General features: G+C 42.8%; 1 protein-coding gene across 9 annotated transcripts in view; it reads left to right on the plus strand.

Annotated features, from left to right (window-relative positions):
• The window catches only part of LOC139264424 (sodium bicarbonate cotransporter 3-like), a 250,666-nt gene that overhangs the window by 204,972 nt on the left and 25,571 nt on the right, over nt 1-20,123 (plus strand). For all 9 annotated transcript variants that reach the window (XM_070880868.1, XM_070880862.1, XM_070880871.1 and 6 more), the window contains 6 exons: nt 2,808-2,921; nt 8,110-8,271; nt 10,832-11,083; nt 11,430-11,498; nt 11,603-11,776; nt 13,881-14,018. In XM_070880868.1, the coding sequence (XP_070736969.1) occupies nt 2,808-2,921; nt 8,110-8,271; nt 10,832-11,083; nt 11,430-11,498; nt 11,603-11,776; nt 13,881-14,018 (909 nt within the window). The remainder of the gene's footprint in view (nt 1-2,807; nt 2,922-8,109; nt 8,272-10,831; nt 11,084-11,429; nt 11,499-11,602; nt 11,777-13,880; nt 14,019-20,123) is intronic.

Raw genomic sequence — 20,123 nt, forward strand, 5'->3', positions numbered from 1 at the left:
CTGGATGTCGGACAAGCAGTCTGACAAATTAGAGACTGAGGAGGGGTTGCGAGAAGTGGTAGTGAGATAGAGCTGGGTGTCGTTAGCGTACATGTGGAAACTGATGCTGTGTTTTTGGATGATGTCGCCAAGGGGCAGCATGTAGATGAGAAATAGGAGGGGGCCATGGATAGATCCTTGGGGACACCAGAGGTAACGATGCTGGAATTGAAAGAGAAGCCATTGCAGGTGATTCTCTGGCTACGATTGGATAGTTAAGAATGGAACCAGGCTTGTACAGTCAAGTCCAGCTGGATGATGGTGGAGAAGCGTTGAAGAATGGAGTGATCAACTGTGGCAAAGGCTGTGGACACGTCGAGAAGGATGAGGAGGGATGGTTTACCTTTGTCACAGGCACAAAGGATGTCATTTGTGACTTTGAGAGCCGCTTCGGTACTGTGGCAGGGGTAGAAACCTGATTGGAGGGTTTAAACGTGGAGTTGTGTGAAAGATGGGCTCGGATTTGGGAGGCGACAACGCGTTCAAGGACTTTGGAGAGGAAAGGGAGGTTGGAGATGGGGTGGTAGTTTGCAAGAACAGAGGGGTCAAGGGTTTTTTTGAGGAGAGGGGTAATGACGGCAGATTTGAGGGAGAGAGGGACAGTACCTGAGGAGAGAGAACATGGGAGCCAGAAAAGGAAGTTGGGTGGTCAGCAGTTTGGGAATAGGGACAAGGGAGCAAGAAGTGGGTCTCGTGGACAAGATAAACGCAGAGAGGTTATGAGGGAAGATCAGAGAGAAACCGGAGAAAGATGTGAGTTCAGGGCTGTGGGGGTACTTTAGACTATGTTTGACCCGGTGGGCTAGGGGAAGGAAGGGAAGTGGCAGAGGCAGCTGATCGGATAGTTTCAGTCTTAGAAAGGAAGAAGTGAAGAAGTCCATGAGCTCCTCACACTTGTTGTCGGAGGTGTGTGTGTTGGAGACGGGAGAGGGGTTTAAAAACACTTAGCAGTGGAGAATAGAAGCTGGGGTTTATCTTTGCATTCCAAAATGATTCTGGAATCGTTAGCAAATTTGGCAGATGAGCAGGACCCGATAATGCTTTCTGTCCAGCCAGATCTGGCGGTGAATGGCTAAACCAGTTTTCAAAAATATCCATTCAAGTCTGCGTCCCTTGGACTTGAGGGTTGTGAAGATGAGGGCTGTACTGGGGGGACAGCCGGGGTGAGAGAGAGTAATTGTTTTAATAGGAACTAGGGCATCAAAGGTGGTGGTGAAAGGTGTGTTTGAGCGGAACAGTATCTGCAGAAATGTCATGGTGAATGGAGGGCCAAAGGCTGAACAGCTGGGATTTTGTAAGAGAGTTGGTAGTTTTTATTCCAGGGGCAGACACACAAGGAATTAGTGTGGGTGGGGGGAGGGGGCGGGAGGCGGATGTGGGTGGAGAGTGATACGAGGTAGTGGTCAGAAATGGCCTCTGCGATTGACGCGATGGGAGTAGCGAGGCTGTGAGAGATGGCAAGGTCATGAATATGGGTTGGGGAGTTTAAATGGAGGGAGAGATTAGGGAGGATAGGAGTGTAACGAACTCAGGAGAGAGAGCATGATGAATTGAGATGGGAGGTTGAAATCACCGATGATCAGAGGTCGCTCTGTACAGAGGGAGGAAATCAGTGAAGATATCTCGGTGGGTGGTAGAGAACGAGAATTTGAAATGAGGTGAGGGGATTGAATAAAGTGAGATGCTCAAAGGAAGAGAAAGTGCCTGAGGAGTAGGAGGAGAGATCACGTTATGATTTGCTGAAAAGAACCACACTGCCACCACGGCGTTCTGAGCGGGGCAAATGGCTGAAGATACAGCCAGGCAGGGAGGCTTCGTTTAAGGGTAAGGTGGCACCTCTTCAAAAAATTCAGTCAGGTTCATCAAGCATGACCTACCCTTTACAAATCCGTGCTGGCTCTCTCTGATCAGCTGAACATTTTCAAGGAGTTCAAGTACTCTATCCTTAATTATAGACTCTAGTAATTTCCCTACAACAGATGTTAGGCTAATTGGTCTACAGTTCCTTGATTTCACCCTCTCACCATTCTTAAATAGTGGAGTGACTTGTACAATTTTCCAATCTAAAGGAATAGTTCCTGAATCGAGAGAATTTTGGAAGATTATAGTTCGGGCATCTGCATTGTTCACACCTACTTCATTTAAAGCCTGGGATGGAAACCATATGGCCCAGAGCATTTGTCATTCTTTAGTGCCATTATTTTCTTCATTACTGTTATTTTGCTTATGTTAATTTTGATAGGCTGCTTGTGGACCTGAAAGCAGCTGGTGCTGGCTGCCTCAGGACAAACCAATATTGCAGAAGGGGCCTCGAACAAGTGTTTATGCCCTTTGCATCTCCAAATAAGGACCAAAGGCCTGTTTCAGGCCTGGGGCTCTGGATGCCTATTTTATTTTTTATACCAATATGACGAGTGGTGTACTTCTGGCTTGTAATGAGTGCATTTCCTGCCCATCACATTGAATGTTTAGGCACCCGTTTACCACCCATTGAATGTCTAGGCTAGGATTTCTTGTCCTTGGAGCAGGACTTTAGTGCTATGTTTAATATTGTGCCGCTTTACTGACTTCAATTAAGGAATTCCCATATTATAGATCTGTCCTCATTGTATATTTTAATTTGCTAGTTATTGCCCTCGGTGGAAAAAAACTAATGGTAATTAGGCAAATCTTTACTGCTGGTGTTAAGTTTGGGTCTGTGGAGTAGAAAATTTAAAGTGCTGTATTGTAGCAATGTATTTAACATTTTTTTTTCTTTGAAATTATAGGTGAGAGCCATCATCAGTGATTTTGCTGTGTTTCTTACCATACTTATTATGGTATTAATTGACTTTCTTATCGGAGTCCCTTCGCCGAAGCTTAAAGTACCTGATCGATTTGAGGTAAGAGTTTTGTGTTTCTTAACAAATGACTTTAATATACTAGTTTGTTTAAGCCATACTTTATTTTAGAAATTGCTTATACATTGATTTTAAAAAATATGACCTGAATTATTAAGCATTGTATTTTTAATGTTTGTATCTTAAATACTCTTGACTATTGGTTTTCTAGAAATTGGAAATAAAATCATTTCATTTCTAATAAATATCATTGTTTCACAGTAGAATTTTGTTGTATTGCAGTATTTATGGTCACTCCATTATGTATAAATCAGTGTTAAATGGTCAATGTCATTTAACGTCTTTGGCCTAACAAAATATCCCATGACAAATAGGCATCAGGAGAAAAATTAGGCACAATCAGTGTTAAATTTTGCAGAGGCTTTGGAAGGTTTGGAGAAATGGAATGGGGCATGGTGTAGGAAAATAATTCCAGGGCCTTGCTTTCGAAATGCTTTGCTGTTGATGTTTAAAATACAATGGAGCAAATGGTGCGTGCTGTGATGTAAGGTTGAAGAAGATTGCAGCAATGCAGTAAGACAAAGTCATGGAGAGGTTTGAAGACAAGAATACGGTGCGAAGAAAGTTTTCATCCTTCTTCAGATTGGGAAAATTTCAGTTGTCAATGTTGAAATAACTAAGAGATAAAATAAACACAGTCTTTTTTTTATAAAACTTCAAAATGAAGATTGGAGCCCAAAATGTCAGAAACATCTTATTGCCGTGGTGCTAATCATATTATAAATGGTGAAAGTATTAATAGATATGCAAAACTCCTGGACAAAGTGGCTCCTAACTTTTCAAGTCATTCTGTGCTGCGTCCTTGTTTTAGAAACAAGGGCCCCAAGTTTCCACATGATTTGCTCCTGATTTTTAGGAGCAACTGGTGTAGAACGGAGTATCTTGGAAATCGGAATTCTCGTCATTTAGTTTGCTCCAGTTCTAGTCAGTTAGAACAGTTTCACTTTGGAACAGAATTTTTTTTTTCAAAAGGGGGCGCGTCTGGCCACTTACGCCTGATTTCAAAGTTTTGTGAGTGAAAACTTACTCCAAACTAACTTAGAATGGAGTAAGTGAAGATTTTTGTACGCTCGAAAAAACCTTGTCTACACTTTAGAAAATCAGGCGTAGGTTACAAATCAGGCGTGGGGAATGGTGGGGGGGTGTTTAAAGGGAAGTTTACAAACATTAAACACTTCAGTTTTACAAATAAAGAGCCATCATCAATAATAAATGATAAATACATCAATAAATCAACCAATAAATCAATCAAAAAAATTAATAAGAAATAATTTTTTTTTAAATCAAGAAATAAAACATTTTATACTTACCGATTGCAGCACCAGGAGCCCTCCAACAGTGTGCTGGGATGCCCCCCTCAGTGTGTCTCTATCTCTCTGTCTGTCTGTGTGTGTCTCATTCTCTGTCTGTCAGTGTCTGTGTTTCTGACAGCAAGGGGGGGGAGCAGAGGGAGGGATGGGGAGAAGGGGGGAGAAGGGGGGAAAGGAGATTGGGGGGGGGGAAGGAGATTGGGGGGGGGGTGGTGGGAGGGAAGGACAAAGGGGAGAGGGAGGCTGAACGGGCCGGGCCCGTCCCCAGCACCAGATTTACAGGTAGGTGGCGTTGGGTCGGGTCGGGGGGGTGGTGGGAGGGAGGTCGGTTCGGTTCGGGTCGGGGGGAGGGAGGGAGAGGGAGGTCAGGTCGTGGGGAGGGAGGTCAGTGCGGGGGGGGCGGGTGTCCGGTCCGGGAGCGGGTGTCGGGTCCGGTCCGGGTGCGGGGGCGGGAAGCGGGAGTCGAGTCGGGTCGGGAGGAAGCAGGAGCTGGCCGTGGGAGGAGCCTTATTCACGCAGCCCCAGTGAGGCCATTCAGCCAGGGATAGGGGCTGCATGCTTCGGGCCCCTCCCGCTCAGTTTCGGGCACCTGGAGCTTACTGCACTTGCGTGCCCACTGTAGCGCGCATGTGCAGAGGTCCCGGCAATGTTTTCAGCGCAGGGACCTGGCTCCGCCCCTTACAGCTCCTGCTGCGCTGCGCCGAGGGCCAGAGGACCTGCAGGGAGGTGGAGAATACGGAGGGTTTTTTTAGGCGCACTTTCTGGCGCGGAAAACGGGCGTCCAGGTCGGGACTGTGCCGTTCTAGGCGCGGCTCGAAACTTGGGCCCATCGAAACATAGAATATAGGTGCAGGAGTAGGCCATTCAGCCCTTCGAGCCTGCACTGCCATTCAATGAGTTCATGGCTGAACATGCAACTTCAGTACCCCATTCCTGCTTTCTCGCCATACCCCTTGATCTCCCTAGTAGTAAGGACTACATCTAACTCCTTTTTGAATATATTTAGTGAATTGGCCTCAACAACTTTCTGTGGTAGAGAATTCCACAGGTTCACCACTCTCTGGGTGAAGAAGTTTCTCCTCATTTCGGTCCTAAATGGCTTACCCCTTACCCTTAGACTGTGACCCCTGGTTCTGGACTTCCCCAACATTGGGAACATTCTTCCTGCATCTAACCTGTCTAAACCAGTCACAATTTTAAACGTTTCTATGAGGTCCCCTCTCATTCTTCTGAACTCCAGTGAATACAAGCCCAGTTCATCCAGTCTTTCTTGATATGTCAGTCCCGCCATCCCGGGAATCATTCTGGTGAACCTTCGCTGCACTCCCTCGATAGCAAGAATGTCCTTCCTCAAGTTAGGAGACCAAAACTGCACACAATATTCCAGGTGTGGCCTCACTAAGGCCCTTAGATTTTGGTTGATCGACAACCTTAGAAGCCTGCTTGGGATAAGTACTGCATTATTTTTCAAGTTCAATTCATAATATCAACATAGGAATGACACATGTATATGTAATCACATTTGAAAATTTACAAAAGTGTTTCATCTGGAAGCCTCGTAGATGATCTGATTATGTAAGAAATATATTCCAAAGATGATATTTTAACCCTTTGTACATAGATTCTATCTTTATTATACTTGAGTATTATACAATTTGTTCTTGTTTCTTGACTGCTGTGTATTATCTTACTGGTAAGTAAATCTATTAATTTCAACCTGAATTTAATGAACTGACAATGATATTTATCACCTTTTGGGGAAGATACGTGAATGTGGTGAGTAATGTTCTCTATAAGCTGCACGGCTGTGCAGCTCTACCAGCCTTGCCCTTTTGCAATGTAAAAGATCGCACATGTGCAAAACTGCGAATGGGCCACGCAACCTCTGCACATCCAAAAAAATCACGGTGAGCATCCCGTGTAACGTGTTGTACCATAACTTGTGTAATTGTTAGTCTGTGACATGCTATTGGCATGTATAAAGACACAGGTCTTAGTTCACAGATGTCTTAGACATCAACCAAAAACACGGCAGGTTCCAGAGCTGAAGATATCCAGCTGGACCTCACCACCACATTCGATCCCTCCATTTCCCCTCATTTGGAAGCCGCCTGTCATGTCAACAATTAAAAGTCCGATCCACATCAGAAGCATTTTGGATTATGTGTTGAGGGTGGGAAATTGGCAATGATGGGAGTGATGGTTGTGCAGGACATTGTATGGATGCAGAGCTCCGGACGAATTGGATATTTATTTATAAAGCAGAGCTTGGGAGGCTGATGATTTAAAAAAAATCAAATCTTCAGGTAATGAGGATTTCAATAGTAATGGAGATGGGTTAGGGCTAGGTGGGCGAAGTTTCAGAAGTGGAAGTAGGTGGGTTTGGCAATATTTAATTGGAGGAAATTTTTGCTCCTCCAATACTGGATATCAGACAAGCAGTGTGACAAATCAGAGGAAGTGGAGGGATCGAGAGGTGGTGGTGAGGTACAGCTGGATATCGTCAGCTGTGGAATCTGATGTGTTTTTGGTTGATGTCGCTAAGGGGAAGCAGGTGGATGATAAATAGGAGGGGGTGAAGGATAGATTCTTGAGGGCCGCCAGAGGTAATTGTGCTGGAGCAGGGAGAGAAACCATTGCAGGAAATTCTCTGGCTATGACTGGATAGATAGGAATGGAACTCGGCAGAAGCAGTACCACCCAGCTGGATAACGGAGGCGAGGCATTAGAGGAGGATGGTGTGGCCAACTGTGTCATAGGCGTCAGACAGATCGAGAAGGATGAGGATGGATAGTTACCGTGGTCACAGTCACGTACACATAGGATGTTATTTGTGGCTTTGATAAGGGCAGTTTCAAGTTGTATACATGTGTGCTGCATTGTATAGATTAACCACACATACCAATTGCAGAGTTGATGGATAAAGTCCAACAAAAATCATTCTCCAATTCGTTGGTTTGCTCCCACATGTCAAAAATTTTCATTTGCTGACGTTCTTTTATCAACAATGTACAAAATAGCTCATTTAGCATTCATTTTTTTTAAAGCTGTCTATCTCTGCCCTGAAAAGAAAGTGGCACATGATACAAACCAAGGCCCTTTCTGTATTTATAAATCATGGGTATTTGCTTTGACACTGCTGGCGAGCATAACGTGAAGTTGAAAACCAAGAACAAATTATGCACATATCCACGGGCAAGTTCTAAATAGACGTGTGCAAAGTGGATTCAGCCATTTGCATTCTCAATGGCTGGCGTAAACATTATTAAGGCAGTGAAGAAAGGATTGCAATTATATATCCAAAAGACACTAAGACTGAATGAGTCACAAGTTGAAGATTATTATTTTGTGCCTTACCTGAAAGGATCAAGTTGTGCTGTTGTGCCGTTGTGCCAAATCGTGGGAAGCTTTATGTTGACCGATGGATTAGGAAGTGAATTAAGACTTCCCAAATTCAACTTCATAACGAACCCTTACAACCATTGGAAAGAAAGTACTTTCAATCATTCCATCTTTCTGGAGTCAGCTATTCATTTCTCAGAGTTGGGCAATGTGCTTTCCAACTGCTTACCCAGTCCTTAAGTGAGTTCTCATTAATATTTTAAAGGAACTGAAAATGAACTTTCTGCTGTTTGTAAAGTTTGCTGTTTGCTTTTAACAGTCAGGAGCTAAACTGTTAATGGGCAGTTAGCAAAATTATCTTGTAGATTTAGATCTGGACTAATGCTGCATCTCTCTTCAGGACAGCTTCATATGCAATTAATCGAACTGGACTATTTGTGTATTGGCTTGCAGCATAAACCTTTTATTAAATGTATTTGAAGTTTCAGTAACTACAGTTTGTTTTTTCCCTTGCACAGCCTACCCGAAAGGACCGAGGTTGGCTTATAGGCCCACTTGGAAGAAACCCTTGGTGGACAATGCTGGCTGCTTGTGTACCAGCATTGCTATGCACTATCCTTATTTTCATGGATCAACAAATCACTGCAGTTATTATTAATAGAAAAGAGCACAAGCTGAAGGTATTTTAATTCTTACAGTAGTTAAGATATAGATCAGTAAAATACCAAATTTAGATAACTTTGGTGGTGGGAGCCAGCCCTCCCTCATCCTTTTTTAAATTATTACTGTCTGTGGTTATTTTTCTGTAAGCTAATGTAAAACGAGTATGTGTCAATGACTTCGCTAAATAACCTTAACATTAAAAGGGCTCCCTGAGATGATTTGTATAATTGCAATTTCTAATCCACTAGCATTGGCCCATGTTGCTGACAAGGAACCCTTATAAGGTTGCATTGAATGATTGACATTGAGGCATTGGTCCTGGACTTTCTCTTATATACAGACTTACCTTGCGTGGTAGTAGCTCTTGGCCCATTGAGAGTTGTAAACACAGTTGCAGTTTTCTCTCATTTGTGCATGGGTGAAGGAATTTGAAATTCCAATGATGGAGTGTACTTATGAGTGATGGGGAGTCTAGAACCAGGGGTCACAGTTTCAGAATAAGGGGTCGGCCATTTCGGACTGAGATGAGTTGAAGACACTAAAAATATCCCAATAATGGATAATCAAGGGGCTAGAGGGAGGAAGGAACTTAATACAATCACTAATGAAGTAGTACTCAGTAAAATAATGGGACTAAAGATGGACAAGTCCCCTGGACCTGATGGCTTACATCCTAGGGTCATAAAGGAAGCGGTTGCAGAGATAGTGGATGCATTGATTGTAATCTACCAAAACTCCCTGGATTCTGGGGTGGTCTCAGCAGATTGGAAAACCGCAAATGTAACGCCCCTATTTAAAAAGGGAGGCAGACAGAAAGCAGGAAACTATAGACCAGTTAGCCTAACATCTGTCGTTAGGAAAATGCTTGAGTCAATTATTAAGGAAGCAGTAGCGGAACATTTGGAAAAGCATGATTCAATCGAGCAGAGTCAGCATGGTTTTATGAAAGAGAAATCATGTTTGACAAATTTGCTGGAGTTCTTTGAGGATGTAACGAGCAGGGTGGATAAGGGGGAACCAGTGGATGTGGTGTATTTGGATTTCCAGAAGGCATTCGATAAGGTGCCATATAAGAGGTTACTGCACAAGATAAAAGTTCACAAGGTTGGGGGTAATATATTCGTATGGATAGAGGATTGACTAACTAACACAAAACAGAGAGTCGGGAATATTGGGTCATTTTCCGTTGGCAAACAGTGACTAGTGGGGTGCCGCAGGGATCAGTGCTGGATCCTCAACTATTTACAATCTATATTAATGACTTGGATGAAGGGACCGAGTGTAATGTAGCCAAGTTTGCTGATGATACAAAGATGGGTGGGAAAGCAAATTGTGAGGATGCAAAAAATCTGCAAAGGGATATAAGCAGGCTAAGTGAGTGGGCAAAATTTTGGCAGATGGAATATAATGTGGGAAAATGTAAGGTTAAGCACTTTGGCAGAAATAATAGAAAAGCAAATTGTAATTTAAATAAAGAAAAATTGCAAAGTGCTGCAGTACAGAGGGACTTGGGGGTCCTTGTGCATGGAACACAAAAAGTTAGTATGCAGGTACAACAAGTAATCAGGAAGAAAGGCCACACCAGGAGTACCGCGTACAGTTTTGATCTCCGTATTTAAAGAAGGATATATTTCCATTGAAGGTTCACTCGATTGATTCTGGAGATGAGCGGGGTTGACTTATGAGGGTAGGTTGGGCCTATACACATTGGAGTTCAGAAGAATGAGACGTGATCTTATCAAAACTTATACGATAATGAGGGGGCTCGACAAGGTGGATGCAGAGAGTATATTTCCACGCATAGGGGAATCTATAACTCGGGGGTGTAGTTTCAGAGTAAGGGTTGTCCATTTAAAACTGAGATGAGGAGAAATTTCTTCTCTGAGGATTATAAATCTATGGAATTCTCTGTCCCAGAGAACTGTGGAGGCTGGGTCATTGATTATATTTAAGGCGGAGATAGACAGATTTTTGAGCGATAAGGGACTAAAGGGTTATGGGCAGCGGGCAGGAAAGTGGAACCGAGTCCATGATCAGATCAGCCATGATCTTATTGAATGGCAGAGCAGGCTCGAGGGGCCAAATGGCCTGCTCCTATTTCTTATGTTCTTAAACTTCTTCACTCAAAGGGTGGTGAATCTTTGGAATTCTCTACCCTGGAGGCCTGTGGAGGCTCAGTCTGTGAGTACATGCAAGACAGAGTTAGATTTTTGGATATTAAGGGAATCAAGGGATATGGGGATAGTGCAGGAAAATGGAGTTGAGGTAGATGATCAGCCATGATCTCATTGAATGACTGAGCAGGCTCGAGGAGCCGAATAACCTAATTCTTACGTTCTTATGTTATGTAATAGTGAGTGTTACTTCTTTCCATTTTCTTCATAAGAAACGCGTGCTTTCTTCTTGATCCGAGCAGTAAATGCCAATGGGTCATTTCAGGATATTCCACATTTTTGACAAGTATGGGTAGTGCCTAATTGGCCCTCAACAAACTTGGAAGTACAGGTATCATCATTCTCCATTTTGGCATGATGTACACACAGATGGCATGCTGACATTCTGATCATTGTTTTGCAGAAAGGTTGTGGTTATCACCTTGATTTGTTGATGGTAGCTATTATGCTGGGAGTATGCTCAATTATGGGTCTTCCCTGGTTTGTGGCTGCTACTGTCCTCTCCATCAGCCACGTCAATAGCCTGAAGGTGGAATCAGAGTGTTCAGCACCAGGTGAACAGCCCAAATTCTTGGGTATCCGAGAGCAGAGAGTTACAGGCTTACTGATATTCATCCTGATGGGATTGTCTGTTTTTATGACTTCTGTTCTAAAGGTAAGATGGAAGGTACTGAATGTTTGTTGGTATCTTGCAGCATTTTCTAAATTGCTATAATGAACAAACTACTCGGGGAATGGGGTTAAAACAAATAACCGAAGGTCCATCATGTTTCATTGGTGAAAGAATTTGAAATTCCAAAGATGAGTGTGCTTATTCTAGAGCAGGAAATTATTTCTGGAATATTGGGCAACTTTTAAGTTATCAAATATACTGTGCTAATCTGAAATTTATGCAGTGCTGTAGCTGCAAATTCACTGCTCAATGGAGCATTTTAGAACTTACAAACTACATAACTTAACCTATTAAAAGTTAACTAATAACTGACCATCCTTATTTGCAGTTTATCCCAATGCCAGTGCTGTATGGTGTCTTTCTTTACATGGGCGTTTCTTCCTTGAGAGGGATTCAGGTATTTATATCTATGCATAATAAAGTTTTAATAATTTTTCAAATGTCTTAATTTTTCCAAGAACATTATACATTTACTAACAGTTAACTCATTTTTTTCACCAGTTTTTTGATCGTATAAAGTTATTTGGGATGCCTGCTAAACACCAGCCTGACTTGATCTACCTGCGCTATGTGCCACTGTGGAAAGTCCATATCTTCACAGTTATTCAACTTACCTGTCTTGTCCTCCTTTGGGTTATTAAAGTTACACCTGCTGCGGTTGTCTTTCCTATGATGGTGAGATTATTGGTCATTCCCATTGTATTATTTTTATGAAGAGACTCTAGGCTTAGATTTATAGTTGACTTTTAAACTATTTAATTTGTTGCATTAAGGATTAACAGGTAGAACTCCACAGACAGTGTTTGACTTGTAATTTGCTGTTGCTTGATTCAGTCATAATAGGCAAGCCGCATTGTCAGCCATTGACCTAATTTGAGACTATACCTTGACATTGAGAGTTTACTAATATTCGGCAGCAATAGTAGAAGGTCCATTTTTACAAAAGAATGCCAATTTTGAATCCTCAGCCTTGGCCAACAATGAGAACTCGGCTATCTTCAAGCAGTTCTTAATCAAGTCTCTGGATAAGAACAGAAATTGGCCATTCAGTGCCTCAAGCCTGTTTCACCATTTAGTCAGATCATGGCTACTCTGTACCTTAACTCCATTTACCCTCCTTTGATCCTTATCCCTTGATAACCTTGTATAACAAAAGTCTATCAATCTCAGTCTATAAACATTTCTATTGATTCAGCATCCACAGCCTTTTACTTCCAGAAAGTTCCAGGATTCCACTAGTGTATAAGAAAAGTGCTTCCTGATTTCACTCCTAAATGGTCTAGCTCTAATTTTAGGATTATACTACCTTGTTCTGGATTTCTCCCACCAGCAGATATAGTTTCTCTGAATCTAGCCTATCTAATCCCTTTGTCATCATAAATATCTTGATTAGATCACCCTCAACCTTATAAACTCATGGGGATATATGTTTATACAATCTGTGTTCATATTTAACCCTTTTACCTCATTGTCATTCTGGTTTTGATCTGCGCTGCACCCTCGCCACGGCCAACATAATCTTGAAAGAGGTGCAGTGCCCAAAACTGTTTGCAGTACTCCAGATGGGGTCTGACGAACGCTCTATACAACTGAAGCATCACTTCCTTACCCTTGTATTTCAACACCCTTGAGATTTGCCTTTTTGATTACTCCCCCCTCTTCCAATCGACTGCATCCCTCTTTCAGCGGCCCAAAATTTAACTCCCCTTCGTAGCTCGTGAGTCTAATTTAAATGAGGCCCAATATCGAATGTGCCTTGGGCCTACCTGTTTCATTATAGCAATCATTCCATTCAGCCAGTTCACACTGGCAAGCCGGCGCTATGCAATTTCACCACCATTATTGTTGCTTTTACTACTTGTGCTTCACTGTTTCTCACCCAGCTTGCGTGAAAATTAAAATCTCCCATTACAACCACATTTTTCTGCTGCCCTCATCACTGTATTTGTCAGGACGTCTAGATAATTTCCACTAGAGTCTTGCATCTTTGTTATTCCTTGGTTCTAGTCATAGTGTTTCCACTACCTGCTCACCCTTGCTGAAATCGTTTCAGCAATACTCTGGTTTGGAGGGAGAGAGGAGGAAAAAAACTGCTCTCACTGTAGGAGCAGTCAACATATCCGTGACAACAGCAGCATTGATGGTAGCTGAGGATTAATATGTCTCGAATGCAAATTCTCCAGCTGAAAATGTTGGGAGAGGAGGGATATGAGGAAAACATTTTCTTTTTAGGGAGGGCATTTATTAAAATCAACTGGCAGGTAAGCCTGAGAGCAAGCTCATGGCAATAGAATATTCTTTAGAACAATTAAACTTCCCTAGTATGAAAGCTGAATTTCTTGGGGTGGGAGGGAAGAAGAGAAAGCGAAAAAGTACTAAGAAATTAAAAATATGGATAAGGTGGTCACTGATGGGCAAAGAAAACTGAAGTTCCACAGGAGTGAAATTGGTCATGTTCTTGCCGCCTTTATTGGGGAATGCATTAGAAATGGGTGCTGTGCCAGAGGATAGAAAAGTAGCTAGCAACGCCAATCTTTAAGGACATAGGGATGACCCACCATCTACAGGCCAGTGAGCCTAATCTCCATTGTAGGTAAAGTACTAAAAGGCATCCTGAAAGAGGATAGAGTAAAACATTAAGTAAACCAACACGTAGTTTGCAGATGACGCCAAATTGAAAGGGGGAGAGGTTCAAACAATAAGGAACAAGAAAGCCAAATGTGAAATGCTGAGGGGGTGGGGATGGACCAAAGTGATCTTTTACTATCATTGTTGGCAGGTTCTTGCTCTGGTGTTTATCCGTAAACTCTTGGATTTCTGTTTTACCAAACGAGAACTTAGCTGGTTGGATGATTTAATGCCTGAAAGCAAGAAGAAGAAATTGGAAGATCTGCAGAAAAAGAAAAAGGAAACTGAGGTAAGTGCACAGACCTACTGAGATCAAACCGACTTTTGAGACATAGTCCCAGTCCAATCATAAGCTTTACTGTTAATACAAAATAATAATTTCTGCTCTTCCTGTTGCTACATTCCTTGCTATTCCTGTAAAGGTGCTCTTTCTAATAACTCCTTTGCTTGGATATCTAACATCGTGGAATTAAAGATTTTATGCAGAGGTTTTGAGCCATATTCTAATTTTTTGTTTCCCCCTCTAGTTTACATATTTTAGTTTGAATTATATTTTCTGTTGTGATTTATGGGTAATATATGAATGGGGATAAATCTGGTATATCTGTTCAGATCCTTTGCATGCAATCTTTAATAAAATTCAACAGTTGCTTATTCCTCTTTTTCATGTTGGTCACCTGAGAGCAGCAGTATGCAATGCAGAGTTCAAAACCATGCTGTGAATGTTGTATTAATTGATTCTATTTTAATATTGAAAAGTCAAAGCTGCAATAACATACAGGAAAGTAGATTATTAAATGCCACAAAGAAATTCCTAAATATATGAGGCAATAATTTACCAATGCATTGTAAATTTGATTATACTAAATCTTAAATGTTTGAACTAATATGCCTACTTATAACTAAGGAAGGATCCAGGCCTGCAAAACCAGATCTTTAGTGTGATTAAGTAGTCACCATAGCTTCCCTGCTCCACATCACTGCTGCTTTGAGACGCCACAAAGTTTTGCGACTTAGTCTGATTTGATCTATTATTTATTGTGTTTTTTAAAAAAAACTTGAGTTGCAGTACACGCGTATAAATATCCCTGTATTTAAATTGAGTTCTGGCATGGTGAAACTAACCTAGTATGATCATTTGTTTTGCGTTTTACTAGCCGGTTTCCTGGGGTGGAAATTCAGTCGCAAAATTCCCTAGCTGGGCCCCGAGTGTGGAGCAGAGCCCTAAGGGAGGCATTCTGCATCTCTTTTAGGGTGCTAGGCCAGCTGAGCAACTGAACATTCCGAGCTAAACAGCCGCCCTCGGAGTGCCCCAAGAGTGGCTTCCGTGGGGGGAAAAAAGAATCTGAAAAAAAACACACGAAAAACATTCTAAAACATTACTGACGCCCCATCAATATAAATTGCAAAAATTAAAAGCAATCACGCCTCAGATCGACATTACTTCACTCACTGCGGCAGGTAAAGCTCGGACCGCCAGCTTTCACAGGCGGTCCCTCTAGGGCGCACTACGGATCGGGTGCGAAACAAATATCGAGACAGTGTCACAACCAGGGGCTTTGCACACCGGCTCACCTCTCCCGGGTGGTACTGCTCTGTGCCCCTGCAAACCCGGCACCGAATGTCCCGGCGGTGCACTGGAAGCTGGCCTCCAGCCCGGAAATGCTTTCCTCCGCCATTACCACCCCTCCGGGCGAAAACCGAGGCGGCAACAAACCAAAAATCCAGCCCATGATGTTTAGCTGATAACTTGGCATGTCTCTTTAAAACCACTGTACTAAATAGGCAAATCCAAGTAGTTGTAGCTGGATATATAAACTGCTGAAGTCATTCACAAAGCAAGTGTAATTGCTTGTAAACGTTACGCTTTAAGTCAGTAACAGGATTTCTATTTTTAAGATTGTTTTGTATCTCTAATGAAAGCATAACGTTAGCATGCACTAGAGATGAGATAAAAAGCCCTTTGCATTATCTAATCCATTATGGTCAGATATAATTTGTATATTTTTCTGTAGGCTCCTTCAAAAACAATCCACAGGAGAGGGTCCAAAAATAAAGCATTGCCTGTGTGCCATATAGGTTTGCCCTCACACTATCATTCATGGGGCTTTACAAATTAAAATGTGCCATTGTAAGTAAAGGGGTAGATTAACGACATCATAGGGCATAAAACTAGTCCAGCATTTAGCTCTTCCACATACCATGTACAATTTATTCTTGTAGATTCTGCCTTATCATTAATTTCCTGGTGGAAGGTTTGGTATAGCTATTCCTTTACTCCCCACCAAACAAAGCTCTAAATTACTTCTTCATTCCTACTTTTCCATTATTCAGCCCAGGCTTGTATGTCCTCCACAGACCTCCTTTATCCCCAGCCCCAGGAGCACAGAAATCAGTTGAATGTTGCTGATCATTTCCTACTCCATTTGTATTAGAGAGCAGCTTGCAAAAGCAAAGTAGGTTTATTCTGAACTTCCAGAGCCAAAGTACCATTGATATCAAAGGGCTGCTGTGTGGGACTGCCATCTTATTTTTCTAGCCTATGATCTTGTTATTGATCTATGTTCACCTTCCCCAGACAGGCACGGGACAAATTTAGAAAAGTATATTGGAAATGGTTCTGCAATATAAATGGGTTACTAGTCTGTACTTATTCTTAAACTCTTCAATTATGATCCCAACCAGACATCTATTATGTTCTTACAAAAGAAAAATACTGCGGATGCTGGAAATCTGAAATGAAAACAGAAAATGTTGGAAATACTCAGCAGATCGGGCAGCATCCGTACAGAGAGAAACGATTAACGTTTCAGGTCAAGGATTTTTTTATCAGAACTGGAAACAGTTAAGAGATGTAACTGATTTTAAGGAAGTACAGGGAAAGGGGCGAAAAGAACAAAAGGATGGAAGGTGGGAGTGATTAAATGACAAAAGATATGATTGTACAAAGCAAAAGGAGATGGTAATGGGATAAGTAAAGAAACAAAAGATAGATCTGGAAAACGTGTAAATGGGAATAACAGAATCATCAACAGCTGTCATGTAAAAAAAATTGGGGCAGAGGTTATGGTCTTAAATTGTTGAACTCGATGTTGAGTCCAGAAGTCTGTAAAATGCCTAATTCTTGCAATTTCGCATACTGTATTCACTACTCACAATGCGATCTCCTCTACATTGGGAGACCTAACGCAGATTGGGTGACCTCTTCGCGGAACACCTCGGTTCAGTCCAGAAGCATGACCCTGAGCTTCTGGTCACCTGTCACTTTAATTCTCCACTCCACTCCCACTCTGATCTCTCTGTCCTCGGCCTCTTGCACTGTTCGAACGAAGCTCAACGTAAGCTCGAGGAACAGCACCTCATCTTTCGATTAGGAACTTTACTGTCAATTAGACTGCAGAAAGATATCAATGAACTGGTCAGGTGGGCAGAACAGTGGCAAACGGAATTCAGTCCGGAGAAGTGAAGTACTGCATTTGGGGAGCACCAATAAGGTGAAGAAAATACACATTAAATCATCATCATAGGCAGTCCCTCGGAATCGAGGAAGACTTGCTTCCACTCTTAGCATGAGTTCTTAGGTGGCTGTACAGTCCAATTCGCGAACCACAGTCTCCGTCACAGGTGGGACAGATAGTCATTGAGGGAAAGGGTGGGCAGGGAGCCTGGTTTGCCGCACGTTCCTTCCGCTGCCTGTGCTTGATTTCTGCATGCTCTCGGCGACAATACTCGAGGAACTCAGTGCCCTCCCGAATGCACTTCCTCCACATAGGACGGTCTATGGCCAAGGACTCCCAGGTGTCAGTGGGGATGTCGCAATTTATCAGGGAGGCTTTGAGGGTGTCCTTGTAACATTTCCTCTGCCCGGCTTTGGCTCGTTTGCCATGGATGAGTTCCGAGTAGAGGGCTTGCTTTGGGAGTCTAGTGTCTGGCATGCGAACTATGTGGCCTGCCCAGCAGAGCTGATCAAGTGTGGTCACTGCTTCAATGCTAGGGATGTTGGCCTGGACGAGGACACTAGTGTTTATGCGTCTGTCCTCCCTGAGGATTTGTAGGATCTTGCGGAGACATCGCTGGTGGTATTTCTCCAGCAACTTGGTGTCTACTGTACATGGTCCACGTCTCTGAGCCATACAGGAGGGCAGGTATTACTATGTTCTGTAGACCATGAGCTTGGTGACAGTTTTGAGGGCCTGGTCTTCAAACACTCTTTTCCTCAGGCGGCTGAAAGCTGCACTGGAGGCGGTGTTGGATCTTGTTGTCAATGCCTGCTCTTGTTGATAGGAGGCTCCCGAGATAGGGGAAGTGGTCCACGTTGTCCAGGGCCACCATTAAATGGTAGGACACTGAAAAGTGTAGAGGAACAAAGGGACCTTGGAGTGCATGTCCACAGATCCCCGAAGGTAGCAGGCCAGGTCGATAAGGTGGTTAAGGAGGCATACGGAATACTTGCCTTTATATACAAGAGCAGGGAGGTTATGCTTGAAATGTATAAAACACTGGTTAGGCCATAGCTAGAGTACTAGCCACAGCTAGAGTACTGTGTGCAGTTCTGCTCATCACATTACTGGAAAGATGTGATTACACTAGAGAGGGTACAGAGGAGATTTATGAGGATGTTGCCTAGACTGGAGAATTTTAGCTATGAGGAAAGATTGGATTGGCTGGGTTTGTTTTCTTTGGAACTGAGGAGGCTGAGGAGAGACCTTTATTGATGTGTATAAAATGATGAGGGGCATAGATAGAGTGAATAGGAAGGACCTATTCTCTGTAGCAGGGGGGTAAATAACCAGGTGGCATAGATTTAAAGTAAGTGGTAGGAGGTTTAGAGGGGATATGAGGGGATATGTCTTCATCCAGAGGGTGGTGGGGTCTGGAGCTCACTGCCTAAAAGGGTGGTAGAGGCAGAAACCCTCACCACATTTAAAAAGTATGTGGATATGTACTTGAATTGCCGTAATCTACAGGACTACGGACCAAGAGCTGGAAAGTAGGATTAGGCTGGATAGCTCTTTGTGGGCCGGCACGGACACAATGGGCCGAAATGGTACCCTTCCGTGCTGCAAATTTTCTATGATTTACAGCCTTCTGGACTCAACATCGAGGTCAACAATTTAAGACCACAACTTTTACCCCTATTCTTTCACATCGCAGCAGTTGATGATTCTGCCATTCCCATTTACACCTCTTTTTTTGACTCATCTTTTGTTTCTTTGCTTGTCCCATTACCATCTTCTTTTGCTTTGCACTATCATCCCTTTTGTCATTTAATCACTCCCGCCTTCCACCCTATCACAGACCTTCCCTTTTATTCTTTCCTCTCCTCCCCTTTGCCTCTGCACTTGCTTAAAATCTGTTACATCTCTAACTTTTTACAGTTCTGACGGAAGGTCATCGACCTGAAACTTTAACTCCGTTTCTCTCTCCACAGATGCTGCTTGCTGAGTATTTTCAGCATTTTCTGTTTTTATTTCTGTATTATTTTGAATAAATGAACTAATACAGCATCAACTGCTTTGCTGAGAGTTTTTTCCACATATCCAGTACTCTGGGTGGGTGTGTTCCATTTTCTCTTTAGTCTTAAGGTTTGCTTTGTGCCCACAGTACTAAAATAGCTATAAGTCACTCGTTAATTTAAATAGCCTGCTTGAACAAATACTTTGATTCTGTCTTCACTAAGGAAGACACGAATAACCTCCCGAAAATACTAGGGGACCGAAGATCTAGCGAGAAGGAGGAACTGAGGGAAATCCTTATTAGTCAGGAAATAATGTTAGGGAAACTGATGGGACTGAAGGCCGATAAATCCCCAGGGCCTGAAAGTCTGCATCCCAGAGTACTTAAGGAAGTGATCCTAGAAATAGTAGATGCATTGGTGGTCATTTTCCAAAATTCCATGGACTCTGGATCAGTACCAATGGATTGGAGGGTAGCTAATGTAACCCCACTTTTTAAAAAAGGAGGGCGAGAGAAAGCAGGGAATTATAGACCGGTTAGCCTGACACCGGTGGTGGAGAAAATGCTGGAATCAATTATTAAAGATGTAATAGCAGTGCATTTGGAATGCAGTGACAGGATCGGTCCAAGTCAGCATGGAATTATGAAAGGGAAATCATGCTTGACAAATCTAGAGTTTTTTGAGGATGTAACTAATAGAGTGGATAAGGGAGCACCAGTGGATGTGGTGTATTTGGACTTTCAAAAGGCTTTTGACAAGGTCCCATACAAGAGATTGGTGTGCAAAATTAAGGCACATGGTATTGGGGGTAATGTAGTGACGAGGATAGAGAACTGGTTGGCAGTAAGGAAGCAAAGAGTGGGAATAAACGGGTCCTTTTCAGAATGGCAGGCAGTGACTAGTGGGGTGCCGCAGGGTTCAGTGCTGCGACCCCAG

This window comes from Pristiophorus japonicus, chromosome 5 (assembly GCF_044704955.1).
Source record: "Pristiophorus japonicus isolate sPriJap1 chromosome 5, sPriJap1.hap1, whole genome shotgun sequence".
In the NCBI taxonomy this organism is placed as follows: Eukaryota; Metazoa; Chordata; class Chondrichthyes; family Pristiophoridae; genus Pristiophorus; species Pristiophorus japonicus.